The 26,960-nt window shown below is 37.0% G+C and overlaps 1 protein-coding gene across 1 annotated transcript; it reads left to right on the forward strand.

The window, feature by feature from the left end:
* The first annotated feature begins 1,127 nt into the window (after positions 1-1,127).
* LOC122841285 (kinesin-1 heavy chain) lies at positions 1,128-26,355 on the forward strand. The gene is made up of 26 exons (XM_044134464.1): positions 1,128-1,532; positions 9,812-9,899; positions 9,981-10,054; positions 10,133-10,237; positions 11,245-11,293; positions 11,742-11,797; positions 11,887-11,974; positions 12,080-12,204; positions 12,342-12,446; positions 13,758-13,903; positions 15,031-15,179; positions 15,278-15,465; positions 16,459-16,527; positions 16,732-16,938; positions 17,813-17,956; positions 18,059-18,250; positions 18,359-18,476; positions 19,141-19,196; positions 19,285-19,394; positions 20,956-21,057; positions 21,181-21,241; positions 21,321-21,392; positions 22,064-22,168; positions 22,306-22,522; positions 22,615-22,747; positions 23,471-26,355. The coding sequence occupies exons 1-26, from the start codon at positions 1,407-1,409 to the stop codon at positions 23,472-23,474; spliced, it is 2,889 nt and encodes a 962-aa protein (XP_043990399.1). The 5' UTR covers positions 1,128-1,406; the 3' UTR covers positions 23,475-26,355.
* The last annotated feature ends 605 nt before the right edge of the window (positions 26,356-26,960 follow it).

Raw genomic sequence — 26,960 nt, forward strand, 5'->3', positions numbered from 1 at the left:
CAACAAAACGCTTGTCTTTTCCAGCAGCCATTGTAGATCCCATACAGTGGTAAAATCAGACTACCAAATGTCTAACAATGAAGTGGGTGGAGCTTTGGTTGTTTGGTAACTGGGAACTACCCGCCCATTGTGATGTCATAATCAGGAGTTTTTTTAAAATGGCTCGTCTTCCAGACACCAAAATAATCTAAGTTATTGCCAGAAATTGGCTGGCTGGTTTGTTTTAGAGCTTGGTCTGTTTCTAGAAACAGTAGAAACCCAAATGGAGGAACAAAACGTGCAAAAAGTTAATTTTGCATAACAGGTCCTCTTTATAGGGGATTTACTGATTTATGCTATGCAAATATACACCCCTCACTTTATTAAGGACCCAACAAGCATTCGGATAGATTCCTCAGAGATTTTGAGATCTAGCAGAAGAAACCTGTGATCCTAGCAGACTGAAGATAAAAGTGCAATACCTTAGTTTTTAATTCATTATTAAAGTAAAACTATGAAGGCAAGAAAGAAAATTGGTCCAAAAGTCAAATTAGATATTGGTACTGGTAATGCACCCTAATTCATTCAAAAGTGCAGTTTAAAATTTAAGGGTGCATTCACGCAAGTCTAGCAGGAAAAATGGTTCAACAACAAAATCCAAAAACCGCCCAAATCTAATTTTTGATTACATTTTGCGAAGAAGAAAATTACACTTATGTCTTCTTCAGAGGTTTTTGTGTTGTTTCATCCAGTTGTCCTCGGTGCAGAAGGATTTCTTTCTTTCTGTCTATCTGTCCGTCCATCCGTCCATCCATCCATCCATCCATCCATCCATCCATCCATCCATCCATCCATCCATCCATCCATCCATCCATCCATCCATCCATCCATCCATCCATCCATCCATCCATCCATCTATCTATCTATCTATCTATCTATCTATCTATCTATCTATCTATCTATCTATCTATCTATCTATCTATCTATCTATCTATCTATCTATCTATCTATCTATCTATCTATCTATCTATCTATCTATCTATAAATAAATAAATAACAGAGTAGAGGGTAGTGTTATGGTGCAAAAAGTCTGGTCAGAAATTGCTACCATAGCTTTAAGGCTGTTTTGTGTTTTTGTTGAGGGGAGCGCCCTTCGGGATGATGTCATTGTGATCCAGAGCAGGAGGGGCGAGGCGGACAGCCGCTCATCCACCGGTATCATGGCTTCCTAACCGGAGGGGGAAGTGACTGAGAGGAAAGCAAGGACTTTTCTCTGTTGAATGCCCGAATTACCACTGCTCTTTCCAGAACCCGAGATTTAGGACAGAGGGGTTCGGCCTCCCGACTCTCCGCCACCGGCCGCCCCTGGGATCCAGGCTCTTATTTAGTTTTCGTATTGGTGAATTTCCATTCGTAAACCGTGGAAGATGGCCGACCCGGCGGAGTGCACCATCAAAGTGATGTGCCGTTTCAGGCCCCTGAACAGCTCCGAGGTTACCAGAGGCGACAGATACATTCCCAAATTTCAAGGGGAAGATACTGTCGTTATCGGGGTGAGTTGTTTTATCCTGAGTCCCCGCAGGCGGTTACTTGACAGAACGCTCTGACACATCTCGCCATTTCCGATTGTCCTGTAGCTACCGCGGTTAGCACCTTAGCTTGTTAGCTCCAGCTAGCAGCGCTGAGCTGTCATTCAACAAAGCCACGGGCTAAATTATTAATAATGCCAGTCCACCAAATTAGTATGTGGATTATTTATCAAGATATAATATATTTCGTTTCTGTGCACCCGTAACTATAAAGCTGACGGTTATGAACCATTTGCGTCAGTATGAAGGGTAAACCAGCTTTGATATGGTGATGGCTAGCAAACAGTTAGCTAACAGGCTAGGCTAGCTTCTTCATTGCAGATTAACTGGCCCATGCTAGCAGGCTAGTTTTAATGCTGTAGCTTAATTAAAGCTAACATGAGCTATCTGGCCAACTGGACACGTAGCGGACCCTCCTATATACCATGTCGTAAAGGAGGTCTGGCTATCACAAAGAAGTGTGTTGTCATTAGAGATAAGAGTACAGCTTTGGAGATATAGTAATTATCTTGGTAATTAGATGTAGTGTTGATCTAATTTAATGTATTTAAAGAGCTAATTCTCAACATGCGTCACTGTACAGTAACAATTCATTGCCAGTGATGTTCAGTTTTGTCAGATTTCACCAACCTTTTACATTTAGAATAGGCAAAATTATAACATAGTTCAATTCTATCCAATTACATTTACTACCATAGATATTCCTCTTGTTTTTCCCAACTGGCACCATGTCTGATCTTCTGACATGCCTTGTTTTTTAATCATTTTTTTGGTATTCTTTCCACCTCTAAGGATTATAACTATGAAGTACTGGATAGATGATACTAAATCAATTTCTTATGATGATATGCCTGGCACAGAAACCAATGCTAATTGCTCCCTTGGACCAATTTCATTCCTTACCTTCACAGTTTTATTTTAACAGTGAATTAGAAATTAAGATGGTGCACTTTAGTTTCAGCTGTATTGAGATCTGATTTCAGTTTTCTTTGGCTCTGGCTCTGTGGCTCACTTAATATATTAAACAAATGAAATATTGCCCTATTTTCATGAAAAGCCCTGGCCCCACCCTAGTAACTTTGGTAAATATGGTTGAGAACTACCACTGACAATAACATGTAAAAGGAAAATATTCCAAAGGTTATTTGACCGAAGTGTCTTACTCACTAAAAATGGTGGGAGTTTGCAGTTTTGATCCAAAATCGGCCCACAAATTTAAAACAACCAATATTTAACTTGAAGAGTATTGGAAACTGGCTGATTCTGATCAATAGTTCATCTTTGCCACTCAGTCAAAATTCAGCTGAAGTTTTTTAAATTAATCTTTAAAATGGATTTCAAAAGAAACCAACATTTTCAGTTAAATATTCAGTGGTTTGTGAGGACAGAAGCATTCGCTCTGGGGTTTTTTCCTTTAGGAAAGGAAAACAGACCACATAAATTATAGGCAGCAATACTTGCAGGTTATTCATAAACTGAGAGTAGACAGTAAAAAGGCCAGAACCTTTAGAAGCACAGCTACAGAGATAGCACAGAACAAACCGAGCCACTCAAACTATAAACTTAATCAATAAGGAAAGTCTTAGGTCCGGTCTTAAAGCAGACAGCGATTCTGGCTAATGGACAAAACCTGAGAAAAAGCCCCTTGCTCTCTGAAATCTGCCACCTATTCAATTCTTATAGAATATGATAAAGCACGTTTTCATCAAAGATAAGAAAACCCATTCAATTCACGTTTAATTTAAACAGGCTTTTATTCATAGAGTTCATGCAACAACATATTAAGTGCTGCGTGAAATTAGGAAACATGACATTGTCATATTATTCATGCATTTCATAATGAAAGTATTGATTGGGGTTGATCCACCTCAGTATGTCCTTTTTATCATTGCAATGATCTTTTCCTTTGCTTTATGATCGAGGTCACATAATGCCCAAGAAATCCAGTTGCATTTTTTGCTCTCATTGAAATTGATGATGATGATGATGGTTGAGATTCAGTGTGCTAACATTTCTGGTTTTACTTTGAGAGTGTTGACTTTTTATAAGTTTTGTGGTTGGGACTCAATCAGCCGTGTGCTGTCACTGCTGTCATTCGCTCCCTGGTGATACAAACCCTTATCAAGCTTGGTCAGGATAAAAAGCTTTCATGTAAAGAGGAAGTTTTATTTTCATTGGCCTGCACAGAAGAATATAAAAATCCTAGTTTACACAAATTTACTTTGGCATGCATCAGTCCAGATTACGCCTGTCACGATGACACATTTTTCTGGATGATAAATTGTCCGAGAAATTATTGCAAAAACAATAACATTGTTGTTTGAGACTGTTTCAGGTAAATTGTTGATAATGACCTAATAATGTAAACAGAACACACCACCATGCTGGAACTGAAAGATATTTTAAAAATCCAAAATAAAACACATGAAGCCAAAACAATAAATAAAAAAACAAATAAAAACCACACACTGCTAGGTTTGGGTGATATGGACTTAGAAATTTGTCACAATATTTTATGGGACTATTGCGATAATAAAAATTATAATAGATCAGGTAACTGCTTTTGAAAAACATTCCTATTTAAAATTGACTTCTCCAGGATGCCAGTTATTTAAAAAGTGATGTCACTAAGCTGCACACACTAACTGTGTTTAATCATATTTTCTATTTTACTGATATTTATTGACCGTCTTATGAAACAAATGGTGGAGAAATTGGTAAAAATCTAGATGATGGTTTCAAGTCATTAATTGAAATTTATTTAGATAATAAATCCTAAATCTTATGATTAAAAAAGATAAATCAGGTTAATTGATAAACAATATGAAATGAACCTTTTTTAATATAATTAGTTTGTTTCCCCTCAACCTTTTAGTTGTCTAAAAGTGTGCATATATCATGCCATATAAACATGGTTAAATATTAGAATTGCCTTGTGGACTTTGACTGCAATATGCTAAGTCATGCAAACTCATATAATCTCATATTAACAGAGAGTACAAAGCCTTAGAATCTTTTCTTTTGGGCTGATCAGATATTCATCCCATTCCTCTTTTTATTTAAACTTAAGGTGTTAAATGTTGAGCACAACAGAGTTATTCATTTGTTTCATGCCAAACAAAGGCGACTGTTGTAACTGCAGCCACTTCCTGAGCAGCCGTGCCGACTCTGGCTGCAGGCCTTTGGCTCTCAGAGCCCCTAAGGCGTGGTGCAGCCCTGCCCAGCTCAGAGTGCCAGTCATGCTGCTGGAACAGCAGTGCACGTTGGTGGAAACGCATGTGTTGCAAAGCAGCAGCCTGTTGCCTCTGATGGTGCATCTGCTTTGGCGAGTACAGCACTCATAGGTAGCAGCAGCATTGCCTCCTGGGTAATCTCCTTGTTTTCTCTCCTGGTTACCAGCTGTTGGACCAATCAGGGTAGGCTGCTGGCCAGGCACTGGGCAATCTCTCGGGGTGTGGAGGGAAATTATTATTATGGTGATGTACTTTGTTTTGCTGATGCTCTAGAGTCATTTTGCTTTTATTTTTGGTTCATTTTTAGAAACCTGAGGTTATGGCTGGGAAATAAGGCTTAAAAATTAAATCAGTTTATTCAGAAGATTCAATTTCCAATTTTAATTTGTTATTTTAAAAAAACAAAACATTTCTACAGATAAAAAATATTCATAAAAAGTTAATTTTTATTTACTTCTGTGAGTTGCATCAGGGAAAAGCTACGAGAATGTTTTTTATTGCAAGAATATAAATATAATATTAACAGAATAAATATGCAATTATACCAGAAGAATATCTTATAATTACAGGAAAAAGTTGTTTTAATGAGAAAAAAGCTTTGATTGTCATAAAAATTTGACGTGACCAGCTCAGTTTGTTGTTCTTTCTTTGAAATAGACACAGTAGTTGCTCAATTCTTTAAAAACAATTTGATTCTGAAGTGTTTAAATTTGAAGTATTAGCTTATCTGTAAAACAAATAAAGTGTAACTTTACAAGATGCTCAACATTCCCCATTTAAATTTTTTATGTTTCATAAGTGATGCACCTGTTCCCTTTTTCACTTCTGATAAAAATATCTGAGATTTTATACCGATACAGAAAAACAGAGTTGAGTTGACTTGAAACGTTTTTTTAACACAGACATAAATGTAAAGAATTACAAATATATTTAATAACTCTGTGCCAGTAAAGCACACTTGAACACTCCAATAGCTTCACAAGTCAACTGATACTTGAACTAGAATTATTGTCAATATCTGCACCGATACAGATATTATCAAATTGGTGTGGCTTTATATACATATATATACATCTACAGGAAGTTCTATTCTATTAAACTTTATTCTCATAATTCTACGACTGTAATCCTGTAATAACATGACTTTATTCGTGGAATTAAATATAATAAATGTAGCCTTTCCTTAACATCCCCTCCTAGAGTTGTTGTGAGTTCAAAATAAATAAAAACTGTAAAACATGTTTGTGAAACAAGATGGCGGCCTTGTGTGGGTTGACTTTGATGAACACAAATTCAGATTTGGGTTCACCAAAAATTTGATTAATTGTTAAATGTATTTATCACCTAGCCCCTACTTGAGGTTTTGCCGTTACAACATTGATATCACTTGTATCTGAGTGAATATTTCTGCTACAAACCTTTATTTAAAAGAATCTCATTACAACATTCTGCTACTTTTTTGCCTGACAGGTAGGAAGAGGAAATTTTCAGGCGAGGTTGTACTGGTGGTGGAGTTACAAGCTTGATTTGCTGCTAAAGGCAAACATGTTTTTGAATTATTCATACTGGTGCTGCTGCTTCTCCATTCATTTGTAGGCTAAATATCAGATTATTATCCTAGGGTTTGCTGTCATTTTCCTGGTTTCCATTCAGGAACCCAGGGAAGTCCTATCAAACAGAAATGAGCTATTTTTAGAGCATGGCAGATAACCTTGTGTACTGCAGGATGGCCTAATTAGATTTCTGTTATGCAAGAAGCAAAGATTTTACCTGAAAACAAATTGAGTGATTTCAATTGATTTAGAGGACAACATTAGACTGTGCGATGAGGACAGGGTGAAGGAAGAGAAAGAGGGTGATCAAGCTCTTGTCACTCCAACAATACATTATAGTGTAATTGCAATTTAAAACAGTAACCCAATTAGTGAGAAGTGTAAGTAACGAGGCTAATAGCTGCAGCGACAGTGAGGACGTTAAACCTCCCATTGTTTGCTCCCAACCTTTAGTCAGTTTGGATATCAGCCGCCTGCTGCGGTTAATGACCAGGATGTAGATCTCTGGAGGGAATTACTGCTGTTTCAAAATCCTGCTAGGCTATATACTTAAAAAAAAATACAATGACGTCTTCTTTTCTTTTAGCTTAAATTAGGAGTGTGTAATTATCCCCAAACCTGTAAGCAACAATAAGTGACAACTTCAGTGTGACTCTGTTTTTTTTTATGGCTACCTGTACAGAAGGCATGGGCTGAAATGTAATTTCTACAGCGCAACAATATAACCTCATATTTTTTGATATTGATATCAGATATTAATATTGCTGCTATGGTGGATAATGATATTTACCGCTATTAAATATATACATTTTACTACAGTTTAACACCTTTTTGGGAAAAAAAAACAACCAGAAATGGACATAAACAAGATATAAATAAATACAGATTCTTCATATCGGCCCGGTTTTATTTAATGGACTGATAGCAATATTTAAAAAAAATCACTTATATTGGCCGACACTTGGATGTATCTCTGTCACAATAAGCAATAAATTAACCGCATGGTAAATTAAATAATTTCCATTTGTATGATTTCTTGTTTTTCTCTTTTATCTCTTTCTACCAAAAGCTGGATGACAAAAGTTTTCAGTTTGGTGTTTTGGTCTCAACCAAGCACACCTTTGTTTACAGAGACTAAAAAATTTATTTTATTTATTTTGGATATTTAAAATGTATTCCAGTTCCAGTGAATTTAAAGTTGATTGATCTTTGAGAATGTGTTCTCAAATTATTATTTTTACATTTATATTACTTAAAAATGGTCTCAAAACCACCAGATTATCATTTATTACAATGACTTCTGAGATAATTTATTATCAAGCAGAATTTGTCGTGACAGGTTTATTTGGATACTTTTCCAAGTTGTCCTCCATGACTCCGACAGCCACACCTCTTCACAGCCAGAGATGAGATGAGTCAACTGGAAATGTGAATCCCCTAAACAAGACAAACCTCAGAGTTGCTTGTAACAACAGATTCATTGCCCTTCGTGTTCCATCTTAATTGCAGCTGCATTGATCGCTTTCTCGCTGGAATTGTGCCTCAAAGTTTTGATTGGCTCACAGGTTGCCAGCATCAGCTACACTGTGCTCGATCCAATAGACTGTCTCCTAAACTGCTGCTTAAAGCTTATGAGCTGGTTTTGGGTTTTAGGTCCTTTTGCAGGATTTAGGTTTAAAATAATCATTAATGTCAAAGCTTTATCACTTACAACAACTTCTTGTATCACAACACTGACAGAGATTAGCTGAGGTAAAACAATCTACTCCCCATTTCTCTACTGTACCCAACTTTGCCAGAAATATTTTAAATATTTATTATCAAAAGACATTTTTATATAAGTTGTGGTATAGTTTAAGCTTTGGTATAGTTAGCTGAGTTATGTCCCAGAAGAATTCAACAAATATTTGTCAAGTTTATGTTAAACACACACACTGAAAAACATGGATCAAAAATATGGGTGTTCATTTACTGCATTGTTTATCATTTATTGTGATACATTACTTATAAGATTGTTTTGATTTATTGTTATAATGTAATTTTAATTATATTTAAAAAACAAAACTGTCCACAATGTTGGGATTATCTTGACTATTTTATCACAATTTCTTTAAGAGCATGAATAAATGCATAAATATTGTGTGCAGTTTAGTCATGAAAATCACACTTTAAGAGGCTGGTGTCCTGAAGAAGCGCATTAGACATGGATATGGTTTTCAAAAGTAGGATTTGTATGTTTATGATTTATTTACCATTCAGCCAGGACCATACAGTTTGCTAAAATAGTAATAAATGGTTGTTACTGTCATTTTTACCACTATCACAGGAGTGATAATGATATCAAAATAGTGCTCTCCCCTAATTGAAAATCATCCTGCTTTAATGTGTTGTCAAATACAAAAAGTATTTTTTTGTTTTAGTTTTCATACATTTAAAGAAGAAAAGTATGGAGTTTTTTTCCATCCTATGCAAAATTGGCTGTTTTCAGTCACTAGATAATTGATCGATGAATCACAAACGCTTTCTTTCAAAAAACAGATTAAAAGTTTTGTCTTTGTCCACACAGCTAAAGCAGGTGTGTGACATTTCTACCATTTTTGTAAAAACACTGAAGCATCATGAGCGTTCTGAGCCAAGTTGGCAAGTAGATGTGAAGTGTTCAATGTCCTGAACAGAGCTGAGAGCTTCGTGGTTGGTTACCTTAAATAAATGCTCATCTTTTTACACCCATGTTGTAAAAATGTCCTTTTACTCACTTCCTTTGTTTTGAGAAAAGAAGGAAAAAAACTCAAAAAAAATGTGGCTTCGCACATAATTTTTAAAAATATTCTGTACCTTTTTATTGAGTCTTGCTTGGGCCCGTCACATTAACACATTTCTGGATGGTTAATTATCCCAGAAATTATTGTGATAAATGATAATATTGTTGTTTTGATACCATTTTGAAGTAACATTTTTATATATTAATTGATGTTTTTCCTCTCAAATACTAATAAACTTTAATTTTGTACTGAACACTGGAACTGGAAGACATTTTCAACATCCAAGACAAAATACAGCAACCAAAAACAATAAATAAAATCCAAAACCATAAATAAAATGGATTATGGAGTTGCTAAGCAAAATTGTCTTTCAAAAAATATTAATCATTAGAATGGATTTGATCAAGTTTATATATGGTTAATTGCTTACTGCGACTGGCTTATTGTCACTTTAATCAATAACTGGTAAAAATAAGTTATTTTTTTATTTTTAAATAACTATTATGCAACACTTGTAACACAACTTCCAATTCAAGTAAGATGTTCCTCATGGTGACATCAGCAACAGAAATATAAAAGAATAAGAAATACAAATAAGAACATCTGCAATAATTAAATCCAAACGATAGTCTTTGAGTCAACAAGAGGACAGATCAGATAAATCGTTGCTCATGGTATTTTCCTCTTTATTTCAGGGTAAACCCTACATGTTTGACAGAGTGTTTCAGTCAAATACAACACAAGAACAAGTCTACAACGCTTGTGCCCAAAAGATTGTAAAAGGTGAGATTTATAGCTTCATCTGAAGCCAAAGCAAATTGAATCGTTGTTTCACCGTTTTATTTTTGTCTGTTCTTCTAATAGATGTTCTTGAGGGATACAATGGGACAATTTTTGCTTATGGACAGACGTCATCTGGGAAAACACACACCATGGAGGTAAAAAGTAACTTAATACTTTCAGGTCATCATATTTAAGATTCTTGTCTTTAAATAGTCTTTGCTTTCTGTTTTTAGGGGAATCTCCATGACACAGACTCAATGGGCATCATCCCCAGGATAGTACAGGATATCTTCAACTACATATATTCCATGGATGAAAACCTGGAGTTTCATATTAAAGTAAGGATGTGATTTAGATGACACATTTTAAGAGATCCCCAATGGAAATAGAAGTAAAGTTTTGTAATGATGTACCTTTTCTTCATGGTTTAGTTTTTCATTTTAAGAGATGACATGCAGTTTTGTTCTGCTGCATCATGTTTCCTGTGTTCCTCAGTTTATTTTTTATATTCACTTCAGTTTTTTTGTCTTGCCGCTCATAGTGTAACAAATAGTGTCTTGACAAAATATTCAAAATTTTTCTGACATTCCAAACACAAACATTAAAGTATTTCATTGGGATTTTATGCGTTCGACAAACAGAAAATAACATTTAATTGCAGTTTGCCAAAAGGAGACCAAAATGTAACTTTATGATCAACATGCAAAACCTTGTGTGTAGCACAAAATTTGCATTACATGTGGCAGCATCATGCTGTGTGGATAGGATAAATGCAGGGCAATGATGTGAGAAAACTGTTCAGACTAGAAAAAATTGAAAATGTCCAAAATTTGAAAATTTTCAACTTTGAGCTCAGAAAATTTCCATGTTTTTTTTTTCTAGAAAATTAGATTAATGCAAAAATTCTTTTTTTCGCTAATATTTAGATTTTGGAGCTTGGAAATATTTTTATTTTTCTGGAAAATCAGAGATTAAATAAAACATTTTGTTTTTTGGTGGACATTAACACTTTTTCTTTTTCTCCAAAGGCCCTACTATGCTGTTGTATTAATATAAATACACACCATCCAATCAGTTTTTCATTTAAAATGAAAGGCAATCCAGGTTTTCTTTCCTTCCACTCTTGTTAAAATGCATCATAGTTAATGGTTGTAATGTAAAAGTTTATTAGTATCCAAACGTTACTGTATTTGAAATAAAAATTTAAATAAAAAAAAACAACACTTCAACTCAGATCTTGATTAAGTACATTTTTTACAAGATGCAAATGCTTTATTAACAATAAACAATTGTTGTTTATTTTCTGCTGAATAACTAAATAATGTGGATCTTTCTTTGTTTGCAGGTTTCATATTTTGAAATCTACTTAGACAAAATCCGAGACCTTTTGGATGGTAGGTGAATCTCTCACCCTTCCTTAATTATTCCAAACTGTGGCAGCAGATGTGGCAGAGAAAAGTGCCAACAGCCCAAAAACATTGGAACAGAGTGAATAGTTATAATCACTTGGAGGCAGACTGTTTGAGCAATAAATGCACTTAATTTTAATTGTTAGTATTCCACGTCTACAACAGGTGGGCTGTTTAAAAGTGTCTGGATGTGGCTCTGACTGAAAACAGGGTGTGGAAAATGTTTGGTAGTTTCGTATTCGGTGGAGTTCAGTTGTTTTTTTTAGCTTTTATATAAGAACAAGCATTCTAGGAAAAGGTCAGAGAGTCATAAATGGTGTGCAGATATTTAGGACAATCAAAGAGAAATGCACTAATGCACTTAAAATTGTTTGTTTGACTTCAAATAACCTTTATTTGTGTTATAAAACAACTGTTTTTACTTTCTTTCCAGTGTCGAAGACCAATTTATCAGTGCATGAAGATAAAAACAGAGTACCTTACGTCAAGGTGAGACCTGCTTTCCTGTGAAACATTTGGTAAAAGCAGCTAGGGGAGCTGAATCAACTTCTTTTATTTCCTGTTTTCGTTTTTTAAAGGGCTGCACTGAGAGGTTCGTGTGCAGCCCAGAGGAAGTCATGGACACAATTGATGAAGGCAAATCTAACAGACATGTAGCAGTCACAAGTAAGAAGCCATCCTGCTCTTTGCATCAACTCAAACTATTTATTTTCAGGCTTATTTGGTTTTATTGCAGATGACCTTCTGACCAAACCCGTTTTTGCTCCTTAGACATGAACGAGCACAGCTCCAGGAGTCACAGCATCTTCCTAATAAACGTTAAGCAGGAGAACACTCAGACGGAGCAGAAGCTCAGTGGGAAACTCTACCTGGTGGATCTGGCTGGTAGTGAAAAGGTAACAGAAACGTCTGAGATAATCAGCCATATTTGTTGCACTCTGGCTGCATTGCTTGAGTTTGTGATTATGTTTGCAGAGCCACTTCTGTGCTTTGGGTTTTTTATGTGGTTTTGTTATTTTTCGGTGGTCTGCAGGTTAGTAAAACCGGTGCAGAGGGAGCCGTGCTTGATGAAGCCAAGAACATCAACAAGTCTCTGTCATCTCTGGGAAACGTCATCTCTGCGTTGGCTGAAGGAACGGTGAGTTGCTTTGTTTTGTTTTAATTTACCACAGAGCCTGGAAAAGTCAGGATAACTCAGGAAAAAATATTTAAATTTCCAGATTCCATCCACCCCATCTTTAATCCATCTCTCCATATAGCCGTCATCCTTCCAGTTTTTGATTTATACATCCATCTCTCCAGTCTTCTATTCATCCGTCCGGTCTTTGATCCATCTATTCAGTTTGTATTTGTTCAGTCAAACACATGAAACATTGCAGATTCCCAATAATTGACATTTACAAGCAAGATAAATGAATCAAGAATGTACAAACTTGGTTTTAAAGAATATTTTGCTGGTGGAGGATAATGCTGCACTGGAAAGCTACCTCAGCAGTCTGCCGCTTTATGATTTGTTGAACATGCAGATAATGGAGGGTAATTGTGGTTTTTAATACTCAAATGTCCAGAACGTCTTCAACATTGGATAAGATAATCTGAAAGAAAATCTGTACTAACGTTAATGGGTAAAAAGCTTCCTGGAAAACGCAATTTGTTCAGTAAAATTAATACAAACTGTTACTCCATAATTGAGTGAACATGTTTTGAGGTAATTATTCTAAGTACTGAATCTCTTCCACCCTGAGGCAGTGATTTTTATTTAGATGGCTTTTATTTAAATCGCATGTTAAGCGTCTTAATATGAGACGTTGCTACTTATAAGAGCGGAAAGAACAGGAGCACAGACCGTTTGCCAGGTGCACAGCCTGGAGCTTGAGCTTCAGTGATGAAAACAAACATGTTTTCTGTGCTGAATTTCCATTTTAAGACATCTACAGGTCCTTTGTGTCGCAGAAATAACTTTGCACAGATAAAAACTCTCCTCCTAGCAACGCCTTGCTCAAGCTTTTCTTTCTCATTTCACCCTTTTCACTTTGATCAAGTGTAGGTTTGTTCTGCGGCTCGTTTGCTCTGTAAACAACCTGCGGCGGACAGCTGCTGAGATATTTATGACACTCTGAAACAAATTAGCTATTGTCCGGAGATGTCTCCTTCCCCGCTGAGCAGAATGTGTTGTAAGGAATGATGGCAGCCTGCTGCAGCTTGGCTGTTTTTACTCAAAATAATCATATATCAGGTGATTTGGTTTCGACCAGGTAGTTGTGAGAACAGGAACACAACCTGTTAAAGCTCAGTGTTTCAGACTGGAACATCTCAGTTCAGGAAATGCCAGCTGTGTTTGAGTTTTTGTTCTCTTTTCTAACTTTGGTTTTTGTTATTTATAATGTATAAATAGTATGAATTAGTCATTCAGCTCTGTAACAATCCAATCTTCTGTGTGTGTTTTCAGGCCTACATCCCTTACAGAGACAGCAAGATGACCCGTATCCTGCAGGACTCTCTGGGTGGTAACTGTCGAACCACCATAGTGATCTGCTGCTCACCTTCCTCCTATAACGAGGCTGAAACCAAATCTACCCTTATGTTTGGACAAAGGTAACCCAGAAGAGCAGACTGAACAGCTTTACTTTTTGGCACAGAAAGTAAAGAGTGGCTGAATGTTGGGTTTCTTAATTTGTTTGGAAATCAAGATTATTTGAATGTCACATTTCATGAATTGTTCAAAGTGCTCTGCACGTTAAATGCATAATACATGTGACAATTGACAAATACACATTAGATATGTTGATCAATTTCAATTATGAGTCCAAATAAACATGTGGGGTTTTAGCCTCAATTTACAGGAACTCAATGTTTCAGCTGGTTTGCAGTTTTCTGGAAGTTTGCTCCACATTTGTAGTGTCCTGGAAATGTTTTTCAGGTGATGGAAGGCTGATTTTGTAATTGTCTTTGTGTGTCTCTGAAGGTCCATCACTACACCCAGATTTTGATTATTAGTTTCTATCTGCAGTAACTGAAGCTGTGATCTGACTCTATATCATTTTTCTGTATTGTGAATTACAGCTTCAAAAACATCTAAAAAATAAATTAGTCTTTTTTATTTTTTATTTTGTTACTTTCTTGTGATCCTACACTGAAAAACAGCAATTCAACTTTAATTTGAGTATAGTTTGGAATTCAGTTTGTAGGAATGCCAGTTGAGGGAATAATTAACTGACAGCCCTGCTGTTATTGCTTTGTTCAGCTCTCTTAGCAGTAAAACAGCTCTTTAATTTTTCACAAGGTTGGACCATATAAAAAGAGGGATCTTTCTTCATTCCTCTTTGCACAATCTCTCAATCATCCATAATCGAATTTGGTTGGTTTTTGCCTGTTGTGTAAATGTAACCACTGTTAGAATCACTGTACCAGTCCGAATAGATTAGCAAACTTAAAATGCATTCACTGTTGTAGTAGTTGGACTAGAAAAGTAAAAGTAAAGTAAGACATTGTGTTTTTTCCTGGATGAATTATCCTTTTTGTTCCATCATTTATAACCCCAGGGAAACCGAAAGATAAGGATTACTAATTAAGAACTTGCATTATTACAGTATAGTGTGAAATTTTGCTCTCGAACTGAAATAGTAGGCGCTTGCTTTGGGGTGCCACTTTGCCGATTACATTCCGTCCAGTTTCCTGGTTTTTATTTTTTTCTTATTTATTTATTTTTTTCAAATATCCAGAGCGAAGACTATTAAGAACACAGTGACGGTGAACATCGAGCTGACGGCAGAGCAGTGGAAGCAGAAATACGAGAGGGAGAAGGAGAAGAACAAAACTCTGAGGAACACCATCACCTGGCTGGAGAACGAGCTCAACCGCTGGAGAAACGGTGAGGCAGAACCCGCTCCGGGTCACTGGTTCTGGCCTAAACCGCCTCTCCGCAGACCTCATTGTGTTTTTTTGTTTGTTTTCTTTACTCAACACCAGGAGAGAGCGTTCCCGTGGAGGAGCAGTTCGACAAAGAGAAGGCGAACGCTGAGGTGCTGGCTCTGGACAACATCATCAATGAAAAGCAGGCCTCTACGCCCAACGTGCCCGGCGTTCGTCTCACCGACGTAGAAAAGGACAAGTGTGAGGCGGAGCTGACGAAGCTTTACAAACAGCTGGACGATAAGGTGAGGCAGAGCAAACTGCAGCAGTCTGTAAAGTAGATGAATATAGTTTTAGGTTTTCATTTAAGTCTTAAAGAAGTGTGGAGCTCTGCTGCAAAAACCACAGGAATCAACATTTGGTTTAGTGGTTCAATGAAAGCAAGTATTAACATAATTGGGATTCAGCTGCAAATTTTGGTGTTTTTCAGGCTCTTATGTTCCCTTTAGAGATAGAGTTTATTCTTAGACTCTTACATATATGCTTCAGGTATCAGTCAAGTGTTTCTGGGTTGCTTGAAAGGATCGGTTATGTAAAATCTAAATTTTTTGCTCTTACATTTGGATCTGTACTTCTTCTAAAAACAGCCCAAGCACTTAAAAAAACCACCCAGCCATTTTTTGGCAGTAAGCAATAAGTTAATGTTTTTTGGCATCTAGAAAGTGAGCCGTGTCAAACACCTCCTGATTAAGATGCATTCACAGGCACTGCCGTTACCTAGCAACCTCAGCCGGGCTCAGCGACATCACCTAGCAACCCAAACGGAATTCCAGCATGTTTGGTCAGCTGTTTTTACTACTGTACAATGGCTGCTGGAAAAGGAGAAAAAGAATAGAGTTGATGATGAAGAAGAAAAGCTTTGTTTGTGTTATTTATGTTAATATTCTTAAAAATGTCAAACTCGGGGTGTGCTGTGGTGGCGTAAGGGATAGCATGATCCACATTTGGAGGCCTTGAGGCCTCGACGTGGCCGTCGCAAGTTCGATTCCTGGACCTGATCGACATTTGCCGCATGTTTTTCCCCCTCTCCTTCCTTCTCCTTATTCAGCTGAGTTGTTATTTTTTTGGCTTCAGATATGAAAAACAATTGCCAACAATTGTGGCAACCAAACTGGTTTGCCACAAACGAAACCAGCAACAACAAAGCAAACCAACTGGTTTGCTTTGTTGTTGTTGTTACATCAGTCTTGTAATTTAAATTTGATTTTTTATTTTTTTTTTATCTTCTTAATATTCAGGATGAAGAGATCAACCAGCAGAGCCAGCTGGTGGAGAAGCTGAAGCAGCAGATGCTCGACCAGGAGGAGGTGAGATCTGGAGGTCCAGCAGATGGGAAGGACGAAATGATCAATGTAGTTTAACAGATGCTGGGGGTTGCAGACAACAAGTCAGTGAATTAAACTGAGCTAAAATGGATTCATTTAATATTTCTGACCTATAAGAACAGTAAAAATGTTTTATTATTTCTCTCTTACTGAGAAGTTTAAAACCTAATGATCCATGTTGTTCAGCTGCTGGCTTCCTCCCGGAGGGATCACGAAAACCTGCAGGCGGAGCTGAACCGCCTTCAGACGGAGAACGAGGCGTCCAAGGAGGAGGTGAAGGAGGTGCTGCAGGCCCTGGAGGAGCTGGCTGTCAACTACGACCAGAAGAGCCAGGAGGTGGAGGACAAGACCAAGGAGTTCGAGTCCATCAGTGAGGAGCTCAGCCAAAAATCTGTAAGGATGGCACAGAAAAAGTCCCTTCAAATTAGTTGTTTTTACTCACAGATACCTTACAGTAGCAGAGCTAGATGCTTCATTTATTTAATTTATTCACAGTTTAAAATTGAGCATAATAAAAGTTTTGAATGAAAAGAAGTAGTTGGAACAAGTAAATCTTAGTCAGTTTGCAATTCCATAAGCAACTAAGCAGCAATCAACCATCCATATAGATACAAAATAGTCAAAATGTTTATGTGCAAATAACAAAGAAAAGAAAAACATATCTTTTGTAGATACAACACGTCTCAGTCTAACATTAAAGTAACAGGAAGTAATAAGTTCATTAAACATAGCTGAGTATTTCAACAGTCAGGTGACTTGGTCTTTTATTGTCACGAGAAACTGTTGAAAGGTTAAGCTTTAACTCTGGGTGGGCCAGATTATTTCACTATGTGTCAGTCATAAATACACTGCAAAAACACAAAACCTTACCAGGTGTTTTTATCTAGTTTCTACTGCAAATATCTTTGTGCACTTGAAATAAGACAAAACTAACTTATAGGTAACTTTTCTGCAATATACAATAGCTTGTTTTAAGTCAGTAATTCATTAATATTGATGAACATTTACTAGTTTCATTGGCAGATCATTTCACTTGTAGCAACACATTTTTCCTTTGTTATAAGTGAAATAATCTGCCAGGGGAACTAGTACCTTTTTGTCAGTATTTTATTGCTGAAAATTTAGTTGTAAATTAGTTTTGTCTTTATTCAAGTGTAGAAAGATATTTAGAAACTAGAGCACAAATACTTGGTAAGATTTTGTAGTTTTGCAGTGTAATGAATAATGTTTCAATGTTTTATAATCTCTTGTTCTTGTTGGCTTGCAGTCCACCTTGTCCTCTCTGGACTCTGAGCTCCAGAAGCTGAAGGAAATGTCCAATCACCAGAAGAAGAGAGTGACTGAGATGATGTCATCTCTGCTCAAGGATTTGGCTGAAATTGGAATAGCTGTGGGCAGCAATGACATCAAGGTACCAGGACTGTTTCTGCATTTTTTTTCTCTCATGTTTGACTTTTTCTCCCATCCACTTAAGTTAATCTCATCCTTTTTGATTCTTGGGGCGATTTCGTAGCAACACGAGGGCGGCAGCGGCCTGATAGATGAGGAGTTCACAGTGGCTCGTCTCTACATCAGCAAGCTGAAGTCAGAGGTGAAGACGATGGTGAAGCGCTGCAAGCAGCTGGAGGGTATCCAGTCTGACAGCAACAAGAAGATGGACGAGAACGAGAAAGAACTGGCCGCCTGTCAGCTGCGCATCTCGCAGGTATTAAAAACTTTAAAAGCATCTATATGGAGGTACAAATACCTCTGTTTCTGAATGTTCTTGATGGTTGTCTTTGTTTTAACCATGAGGGATGTTGTCTGTCCACAGCATGAGGCTAAAATCAAGTCCCTGACTGAGTATCTTCAGAATGTGGAGCAGAAGAAGAGGCAGCTAGAGGAGAACGTCGACTCGCTCAATGAGGAGCTTGTGAAGCTCAGCGCTCAGGGTATGGCTCTTTATTATCGAGTCAGCGTGTAAGAGCATCCTTCAAAACTCTTACATTTATCTATTTATCAATTAAGGCCTTAAAATGTCTTAAAAATGCTCTATGTAACTTTTTAAAAGAATTTTAGATATTTGTTAAAACTGTTGTAATAGTGTAATATGAGACAGATGATCTGTGAAAAGGTTGATCTCATACGTTTGAGTTGCACTGCGTATGCTGTTTATTTATTTATTCAGAGATGAAGGACAACATTTCATTAACGTTTTAAAAGGAGAGATGATGGTACCAAGTTACTAAGACATCTTCATTGTGTTCTGTGACTTGAGATGATTCAGGTTATCATTGTCTGCTAACATAACCTTGCCAGCTAGCTAGCCAACTAGCTTTTTTTTTACATCCATCATGGGTTAGTGAAAATGTAACTACAGTTGGCGTTAAATTTGCTATGACCTAGAATTAAGAACCTGGTACCCAGAGTTGTAGTAGAGTTATGGAAACAACCCACCTGTTTTTTTATTTTTTATTTAGAATATTATTAGGTACTTGGGAATTCTTTTTGATTATAAAACAATTAAAAAGGTCGATTAAAACTGTCTGTCTCACTGCATTTGATTATTTCAATATGTTGACCTTTTTTAACCAATGGGAATCTTTTCTTTTACAGAGAAAGTTCATGCAATGGAGAAGGAAAATGAGATCCAGACTGCTAATGAAGTTAAGGTAAGTGTCAGTTAAATCACAGCTTTATGGGAACTAAAGTTAAATCTGCCTCTAAAACGTCTAAAGTTATATTTATGTTTATATTCAGGAAGCGGTGGAGAAGCAGATCCACTCCCACCGTGAAGCCCACCAGAAACAGATCAGCAGCCTGAGAGATGAGCTGGACAACAAGGAGAAACTCATCACCGAGCTGCAGGAGTAAGACGTCTTATAACTTTTTAATAAAATGAATTTCAGGCTCTGTAATGAATCGTAATTAATTGAAAACTATATGTTGACAAAATAAGCAACATTTTCAATCCAATAACCTTTTTTGCTGCTAAATTATTGAATAAATGGACATATAAGCTCAACAAAGCGGAAACATTAAAGAAGACCGATTATGCACAATTCACGTTTTCATGTTTTTTTAGTTCCATTTGGGTCTGAACTAGGGCTGTTGTAAATGAATATTTTAGTAATTGAGTAATCTGTTGATTATTCTTATGATTAATCGAGTAATCAGATAAAAAATTTATAAATCAAAATATTGGTAAATCTCACTCAGAAACTCATCTACAAGCCATGCACCGCCACAATGATTTCCGTTTGTTGAGACCGGGATGATATGAAATTTGTGTGGTTCGTCCGTAAAGTTACACTTACACTGTAACCATTAACTACTCAGCAGCCCGCCAAGTTCAGTCTATCAACTCACCTGAATAAATACTCCCACAGCGTTCGCTCTGAACCAGCACCTCCCAGAGGAGAAAGGCTGCCGTACTCCAGGCATCGCGCCAGTCAGTTTAAGGATGCATATTGGTCCCCGAAAAACGATAAAAACCCGGGCATTATCATCAATCAATAAAATCCCCACGGGCCGAACTTGAAAATTGGACGTTATGCTGCTAACACTTAGCTTTCGTCAACAACTCAGAGACAGAAGTCAGAGCTCCGCGGAATACGGAGCGTTAAATAATAAAACATAAAATAACAAAGCTTCGAGGCAGGTACATTTTCCTTGAGGAATTTTAATAATTGAGGTACTCCAATAATTCGAGGAATTGTTTCAGCCCTAGTCTGAACTAAAAATCTAAAACAGCCCAAGTGTGTTTACAAAAAAACAAAAAACACCAAGCCTTTTATGATGTTAATGTTTTTTGGTGTCACATTTGATGGTCATTGCATTGTTACCTGGCAACCCCAGCAGAGATCCAGCATGTTTGGTCAGCTGTATGCGCTGTACGGTGGCTGCTGAAAAAGACAAATGTTTTGTTGTTGAATCACTATCTAGAAACCACTTGCTGCATTCTTGTTGGTTGTGTAGGAGGCTCTGGTAATGCTTTTCAAAGATGTGCACTTGTATAATTACGTATCTGTTTGCTGCCATTTTCATATGTGAGTGTAAATGTTGAGTTGGGGGGGCGTGGCCAGCTGCAACTTATTTGGATTTAAATTGACAAGGCGCCCTAAAACAACTGAAACTGAGCAGACAACAATCTCATTGTCTAAGAAAGATTTTGTGAAAAAACTGTAATGAACATGTTTTGTTTAACCCACAGATCTATTCTAACATGTTCAAGGAAAAATAGTAGATCGCCTTTAAATCTGAAATAAATTAATCAGAATTAACGCGTTAAAGTTCCAACCATACTGTAGTTTGTGTCTGTTAGTGCTGTTTAATCAAATGAATATAAAAGGAGTTCTAAACTTTAGATTTACTCATAATAATTGAGTTGAGATGATATTTTAATCGTAACTCCGTTTTGTTTCCCCCCAGCTTGAACCAGAAGATCATGCTGGAGCAGGAGAGGCTCAAAGTGGAGCACGAGAAGCTGAAGTCCACTGACCAGGAGAAGAGCCGCAAGCTGCACGAGCTCACGTATGTTTCACACACGTACAAAAAGCCCAGCATGGTGCAGATTCATCAGTTTGACTGCTGTTCTGCATGTGACTGCTGATGTTTGACACGTGGTTACCGTTTGATTCGCTTCCTGTTATTCAGGGTGATGCAGGACAGACGGGAGCAGGCCAGACAGGACCTGAAGGGGCTCGAGGAGACAGTGGTGCGTTCAGTAATGAGTTAGGTTGCATTACTTCTACTTGTTTTGCGTTTTTACCTCATTTGATCTTTTTCTGTTGCAGGCAAAAGAGCTGCAGACTCTCCACAACCTCAGGAAACTCTTTGTTCAGGATTTGGCCACCAGAGTGAAGAAGGTGATTATTTTTTATCTCGTATATGTTTATGTGATACTGATTTATTTCGGGCTGCAACTGTTTATTGATTGGATCCAAATAATTGGCACATTCTGCTAATTTTTTATGCAGGATTAGAAACGTATTAAAAAAATGCAAGTAAACTTAATTTAGTCCCTAAAAAAATCCATTGAAATAAAGATTTTATTGCTTGAAATACAATAACAGCGTTTCTTTAGTGAACGTACGATCATTTGTGGGATGCTTCTGCAGCTACAAATACTTCAGTGTGCGATGTTGATTATTTTTTTCAGTTAGTCTATTAACAATTGGACAGCAAAAGGTGCTTAGTATGTTTTTTTTTTTTTTTTTACAGTATTTGATGCAGGTGAACCTAAAAATGACACTTGAGTTCTGGGTAGAACATATTTACAGACAAATGAATTTTTTATCTTAAATTTAACATATGTATGTATTTATGTACTATTGGCTTTATTATTCCTCTGAGTGTGTTGTTCCTCCAGCATGTTTTTTACTTTAGTTATTTTGTATAGTTAACAATTAATCAATTATTAAATAAGTTGATGATTATCGAAATAATCGATTTATTAATCCGATTAATCGTTTCACCCCTGCACCCGCTGATTTTCATTTATTTGTGTCTGTAACTGGTATTTTATTTATCTTTTCAGAGTGCGGAGATGGACTCTGATGACACAGGAGGCAGCGCGGCACAAAAACAGAAAATCTCCTTTCTTGAGAACAATCTTGAGCAACTCACCAAGGTTCACAAACAGGTAGGACTCACCATTTTTAAACGCTTCTACCGTCTTGGTTGCCACAGTAGCCACTGCTCAGTTAGCTTTATTTACCAGCCTGATTTTTTTTTCCTGTTGTCCTTTTCTTTTCTGACGAACTGAATTTGTTTCCCCAGCTGGTTCGTGATAATGCAGACCTGCGCTGTGAGCTTCCAAAACTGGAAAAACGTCTTCGCGCTACGGCTGAACGGGTCAAGGCTTTGGAATCTGCACTGAAGGAGGCAAAGGAGAACGCCGCACGCGATCGCAAGCGCTACCAGCAGGAGGTGGACCGCATCAAGGAAGCCGTCCGGGCCAAGAACATGGCCCGGAGGGGACACTCGGCCCAGATCGGTTAGTAGGCGGACGAGCTGGGAAGCGCGTCTATTCATGTTTTCTGGAGCTGTAATAAAAGACAAGTCTGTTCTTGTTTACCACTTCACTAGCCAAACCCATCCGGCCCGGACAGCCACCAGTTGCATCTCCAACCCACCCCAACATCAACCGCAGTGCAGGCGGCTTCTACCAGAACAGCCAGCCGGTGGCCATCAGGGGAGGAGGCAGCAAGCCTGACAAGAAGTGAGTGCAGAAGACATTGTTTGCTGTTCTTACACATGAATTCCCACACTTACCGCTGCAGTATTTAACTTTTATAAAAAGTATATATTTTTACATATTTGTTGAAACCGTCACCATGTCATGACAGTGTAGTATGAGGCAGATAATCTGTGAAAAGAATAATGCTCCCCTTTCTTTTCCCAGTGCTAGAAACAACCAATCCGAGCCAGGAGGCGGGTCTAAGTGCTGTTAATCATCCCCATGTGCACTTCTCATCCTATCTCTCACTTTCTTCCTCTCTGATACTTTTTCCCATCAACAGAGCCTGTCATGAATGCTAATGCTAGTTAGCATAACAACCGATGCATTCAGGAGATTGATTGACAGCATTAAGACCCGCCTCCTGGCTGTGATTTTGTTTTGGTCTTCAGATGGCAGCAGCACCTCAGAGATGAGGTGGAAAAGATTTCACAGAATATTTGTCTTAAAACATACTTTCACAACATGGTGACTGGTCTAGCAAATACTAAAAAAACATTTTCTGAAAGTTGCATACTGAAACTTCTTTTTGTTGGTTTATCACATAAATACCAGATAAGATGCATTGAATATTTTGGTTGTAACAAAATGAGTAAAAAGTTCAGCAGTGCTTCTTTCAAGCTGAAATAACCAGCAGCTTGATTGTTTTTCACTGCTTAAGTGTGATGTTTTATGGACGCCATCTTGTTTTGTTATACTCCACAGCTGAAGAGCCGCAGAAGAATGACACCACAGAAGAAGAGCAACGTCACCCACCTGCCCACCCACCCGACAACCTGTCATTCCATTACAGCAAACTGGCGCCGCTGCAGAGCCATGAAGGAGTTTTGGATTTATAAATATATATATATATATATATAAATATTCCCGGCCTGTACAGCTCCCTAAACACTTCCACTCACCCCTCACTCCTCCAGTTCTCAAAATGAATATCTCTCTTTCTCTTATGCCATATAATAATTTAAATAAATGAAAAGAAACAGCAATTTTAATTTACAAGAAGCAGGATAATATTCTTATTCAGCAAACCAAACGGAGTCTCGAGTGCAGCCTTTTCTGTTTGTTTTTTTTTTTTGAGGGTTTTTTGGCGAGCGAAACCGTGCACGATCTCGAATGTTTAGCTTCGGTTTCGTTTTTGTTTTGCACAGTCTGTCGTCACCCGTCGTCTTCGTGCGAGTAGTTCTGCACTGTGCCAAGCTGAATGTAAACGGTAGCAAGAAAACAAACTCCTAAAAAAAAAAAAAAAAAAAAAAAGACCAAAAAAAATGAAGAAAATAGCTCGACCTTATAGGCTAACTTCTGTACATTTTATTACGACTTCTGCGTTAACCACAGTTTTCTCTGTATAGATTTTACATGCTTCATAAAGGAGGAAATTAAACTTATTTTGTGTCGAGTAGAAGGTGTCGAACACTACTGTTTCTGTGCTTGTACAGATGTAAAATCGGCACTACTGCACACGTTTCCCCGGAGAGAAAACTGCAAGGAAACGGCTTAAAAAAAATTTAAAAAAGAAGGATTTAAAAATAAAAACTATAATAATAATGAAAAGGAAAGCCGTGCAACAGTTGTACTGTAGATGTATTTAACTAAATACCTGTGGAGGCCATTTGTTTTTATCATTAAGTTAAGTTAAAACTATACTTGTTGGTGGCTTCGTTGGAAGGATATGAAAAATGCAAATGAGGGATGAAGTGGGAAAATAAGAATGATCTGGTTAACACAGCAAACTTCCACCCTTTTAGCCTACACAAAGTTGCTAAATGTAATGTTTTTAACTAATATAAGTGGATATTGTCGCTGTTAATAGACTCTATTTATGTATCTCAGCACACAAACTGCAGCCGATTAGACAGAAATTGACACAATCGTCGTCGTCCAGGAGCTAAAAAAATAATTTCTCTACAGGGGTGCCTCGCTTCTTCAATCATCTTCTTCCCTACTTTTTCTTCGTTTTTTGTAGATGTAAGACCTGTTTTATGCTGGGTTTTATGTGCTGTTATTGTTCAATAGATGGTATAGATGTTTGATCGATACGTTTGGGAAATGAGTTGATGGATCGGATCCTCGCTGCTGATCAGCCAGTCAGGAAAAGCGGGGTCAAAGGAAGGAAAAACACAAATTGCACATTAATCTTATGTCGTCACATCGGTAAAAAAAAAAGGGTTTATTTAACTGAAACTAACCAGCGGGTGTAGGATTTTTTTTTTTTAGTGTTGTATTTGTTGTATATTTTTTATTTTAGTTTCCACCACGTTTGTTTTTTTTTTTTTGTGTGTGTGTGTGTTAATCCTTTAAAGCCCCAGTGCATTGGCGAGAAAGCTGAACCCCAGCATGAGAACACTAACACCTTGCCTAAGTGCAATATACTGTAAGATACACTGTATGCCGGTCAGTTTGCTCCTGCCACTCCTCTTTTTGTTTCTCGCTGAAGGCTTCTTTCATCACTAGAAACCTGAAACAGCTGTTTTTAATGCTGAGACGAAGAAAAAAAAGGCTCCTTTTCTGTCGTTTAATTATGAAAACAGTTGAAAGAATCCTGAATTGAGAGGAAAAAGTGAGAGCATTGAAGCAAATCCAGCTCCAAAGGGAGGATGGTGTCACGTTGAGACAGGAAAGTCAGGTTTTCTTCGCTCTATTCTGAGAAGAAAACAAATAAAAAAAAAATTAAAAAGCACTCCATTATGCGGCTGTTTTAGCTTGGAGGTGTAAAGAAGTTTCCAAAGCCTTGTGAAGAGAATAAATGGCTGTCATTGTGTTTCAAGAGGTGCAGAGAGGAATATCTAGACATCTGTGATAATCTGGACTACACTGCAAAAACACAAAATGTTAAATATTTTTGGTCTAGTTTCTAATTCAAATATTTTAGGACACTTGGAATGACTCAAAATTAATTCAAAAGTAACTTCACCAGGATACAGGAGCTTGTTGTAAGTAAATTATTTCTTAATATCAACAAAAAAGTACTAATTCCATTGGCAGATTATTTCATTTATAACAAATGAAAAATGTATTAAAAGTGAAATAATCTGCCAATGAAACTAGTATATTTTCAGCAATTTAAAGGTATTATTGACTTAAAACAAGCTGCAATATCTTGCTAAAAAGTTGCTTATAAGTTGTTTTTTTTCTTATTTCAAGTGTATTAAAATATTTGCACTAGGAACTAGACCAAAAACACTTGGTAAGATATTGTGTTTTTGCATTGTAGATAAAACTTCTGAATTGTTAACCTTAAAAAATGTTTATCTTATGATCTTCCACCAAAAACTGGATATGAAATGGGTTGCAGAGATCACTTATGGTGTTTGTCGAAATTACGTTTTTGCATTGATTCTAAATTAAAACAAAAGTGTAGCCTTTTTTTATTACTGTGTAATAGTTGATCGATTTTTAAAGGACAGTAGTTTTTTTTGCAAGGGGTTGGGGTTTGGGTCAGTGGACGCGGTACTGGATCATTCCTGGAGAACTGGGGCACAAGTCTAACAGGGCTCTGATGATATGGACAGAGACGGGAAGTTTAATGAGATCACAGTTTTGGATTGACTGCATGATGTAAATGTATGTGTGATTAAATAATTATGAGAAAATGTGTCCCTTTTTCTGTCTGGTTACTGCAATTTAAGTTGTCAAAGGTTTTATGGTTTCTATTTTTTGCTTAAATTCAACAATATTCTTCAAAAACAAACAGGAAGATGAGTTTATGGACAGAGCAGTTTTATTTGTAAACAAGGTAAATGAGAGCTTTATGATAAGGAAATAAAACAAGCTATCAATAATGATTACGATACAGTGGAAAAGTAGAGAAACTGACACCTTATGGCTAGTTCTGGTTTGCTTTGCATCCCCAGAACCAAAAGGGGAGAAGCAGCATTCAGATTCTATGCACCACAAATCTGGAACAAACTCCAGAAAACTGCAAAACAGCTGAAATGCTGAGTTCCTTTAAATCTAGACTTAAAAACCCACCTGTTTAGTGTTGCTACTGAACAATAATTAAACATTGATCAACACATTTGATGTCTTTGATGGCACTTGACAAAATGCAGTGTTTGTTCTTTAATTGGTGACTAATATTTTGGTCACTTTTTGTGTTTTTAGGATGTTTTTAACTGCCTTATTGCTGATATTAGCAATACAAATAAATTTGATTAATTGATTTATGATGTTCCAGATATGAGTCAAAAGCAACTCT

Source organism: Gambusia affinis, linkage group LG12 (genome assembly GCF_019740435.1).
Source record: "Gambusia affinis linkage group LG12, SWU_Gaff_1.0, whole genome shotgun sequence".
Classification (NCBI taxonomy): Eukaryota; Metazoa; Chordata; class Actinopteri; order Cyprinodontiformes; family Poeciliidae; genus Gambusia; species Gambusia affinis.